This window comes from Hylobates moloch, unplaced genomic scaffold, assembly GCF_009828535.3.
Source record: "Hylobates moloch isolate HMO894 unplaced genomic scaffold, HMol_V3 SCAFFOLD_10132, whole genome shotgun sequence".
Taxonomy (NCBI): domain Eukaryota; kingdom Metazoa; phylum Chordata; class Mammalia; order Primates; family Hylobatidae; genus Hylobates; species Hylobates moloch.
The window spans coordinates 1-2414 of NW_026662407.1; the positions used below are offsets into that span (position 1 = coordinate 1).

Here is a 2414-nt window from a genome sequence, read left to right on the forward strand (position 1 = left end):
TGGGAGCCTGGGCAGCTCCACTCCAAGAATCAGGGTCCCCAGTGCACTGGGACTCTGCTCCAAGGGGGAATGCAACCAGTTCCAGGGTGCGGGGACAGCGAGATTGTTGGGGATGAAGATGGGGCTGCCTTCCACCTACACCCCAGGCAGGGGACTTCCCTAGGGGAACGGCCAGTGTGCTGCACGGTGGATGTGCTCAAGCTCCCGTTTGCTCATCAGCGGGAAACACAGGGTCACAGAGGCACCGCAGGGTGGAGAGAGGCAGGGACTGGGAATGAAACCACAAACTCTGCAGATGCTGACGTTGCTGCCTCACAGTCACCACAGTCCATGGCCCTGGGCTGCTGGGCTTGAGGTGCACTCAGAGCTATCACTGGAGCCCGTGGCTTTGGGGAGTGCTCTCCTAGATGGCCTAGTCCTGATAATGATAGTAATGGGGACAGTAATCATAATTGCTGTCATGTAATGTGTCATAGCATGTGCCAGGCACTGTGCTATGCATGTCATATGTGAGTTCAAGTTATCTCTTCGCCATCCTCTGAATGAAGCATCATTGTCCCTTTTTCTAGGTGGGATTGAGGGTGAAGATGCAAATACCTGCCCAGCATCGACCCCAGTGCAGAGCCCAAGACCATCCCCCTGTGCAGGCTCCACCGCCGCTGTGCTAACTGGACCTCAGCAGAACTGCGGGCATGTGCCAGGTTCCTGCTGGGCCCTGCAGCTCCTCCACCCAGCCCCATGTGATGTGCTCCTGACCATCAATACTGGGTTAAAGGGGAGGCACTGGGGTGTGTACTCAAAGACCTAAACCCAAACCGTAGCTCACATCACACCAGGAACCCTCTCTGACCTGGGTCTTCTGTAAACATTGTTGTGAAAATTATTGAAAGTAAGGATTGGCTGGACTCACGGGACAGTGATGGGCAGTTGAGATGAGGCCCTTGACAGTCCGTCCTGAGCTGCAGCCAGATTAATGTTGTTGAAAATGTACCTTCCCATAGTGCAACCCACCACCCTCACAACCGCCCTACAAGCTCCCCTGAACAGCGTGACCTCCTGTCCATCCAGCAGCCTCTTTACGTGTGAGCTGCAGGACCAGCTCTGGTGCCCCGAGGACACTCACATGAGGAAGGAGGAAAGCGCTTCAGTGTCAGGACTCTGGGGAAGGTGCCTCCGGGCCAGGGGCTTGTAGTGCTGCCAGAGTCGGAAGTTCTCATAGACACTCTTGGGGTTACAGGAGTCGTCTGGTGGGGCCTTGGCCTGGGAGGAAGCCAGGCTGCCCTCTCCATAAGCCCCTTGTGGCCATGGCCCAGCATTTCCTTGGGACACGATGGGGGGCAACTGGGCAGCCGGTGGTGGTTGTGGTGGAAGAAGAAGGCCCTGGGACCAGCCTCCCTCACAGGCCTGGGTGCCCCCAACCACCTGGGCAGCCATAACAGGCACCACAGGAGCAGCTGCCAGGAGTAGGGGAGGTGGACACACGACACCTCCGCAGAGGGCGCCTGGAGCCTGCCAGACGAGGGGGGCCTGAGTTAGGACCAAGGTCTGTGCCTGAGGGGCCTTCACAGGCTCTACCTCTGTCCTCATCTGGACAAAGACGTTGGCGGCCCCGGCCCCACTTGGGCCATGGCCATCCTGTCCTGCCACCAGAGGTGTGCTGGGGAAGGCAGACAGCACCAGAGGGCCGCCTGGAGGAACCCCTGCAGTCACAAGGGGCGGCCCGTGTGCTGGGCCGGGAGCGGGTGTGGTGAAGGGCAGAGCCGTGAACAAAGACACGGAGGCGCCAGGGTTCACGGTCACGCCTGGTCCCAGCACTGGGTATGCTGCAGAGACAAAGGAAAGAGGTGAATGAGCTGGGGTCTCCAGGTCCACACTAGTCACTGGGGAATCAGAGGGGAGTCCCAACAGCTGAGGGCGTATGACAGGGAAACTCTGCAGCTTGCAAGTGTCCCTGAGTGTGCATCGGATGCTCTGTTCCTCCACAGAGAGTCGCTCCACTAGAGAGTCTGGCCCCGGTCACCAAGACCCCCTGACCCCTGTCTCCCAAGAAGCAACAGCCAAGCCTTCACTGCCCGAGGGTCTCCCTCAGGCGTCCCTGGCAGACCCTGTCAGCCTCACAGGCATCTCTCAAGCCATGGGTCAGCGATGAGTCTCTCAGCGGCTTGGTGGTCCTCAGCCTGCTCAGCAACAGGTGAGGGGCCTATCCCAGGGCAGTGCTCGGCACTCAGAAGGCCAACAGGAAGCCAGAAGCTTCCGAATATTATGGCCCCATCTCCTCTTCAATCTTCCTTTTCCTGAAGCTCTTGTAAACCCCTTTCTTTCCTAGCTCAAACACAGCAAAAGAAAACCACTGGATGGAAATCTTTCCCAAGCCAGCGCCCTAGGAACCCTGAAGATAATCCATAACTCATCAC

General features: G+C 58.2%; 1 protein-coding gene across 1 annotated transcript; it reads right to left on the reverse strand.

Annotated features, from left to right (window-relative positions):
- Positions 1 to 1119: 1119 nt before the first annotated feature.
- On the reverse strand, positions 1120 to 1997 carry LOC116465786 (NUT family member 2D-like; the record flags this gene model as incomplete). The annotated part of the gene is made up of 1 exon (XM_032148737.2): positions 1120 to 1997. A coding segment is annotated over one exon (878 nt), but the record flags the coding sequence as incomplete, so codon positions are not given.
- Between the last annotated feature and the right edge of the window lie 417 nt (positions 1998 to 2414).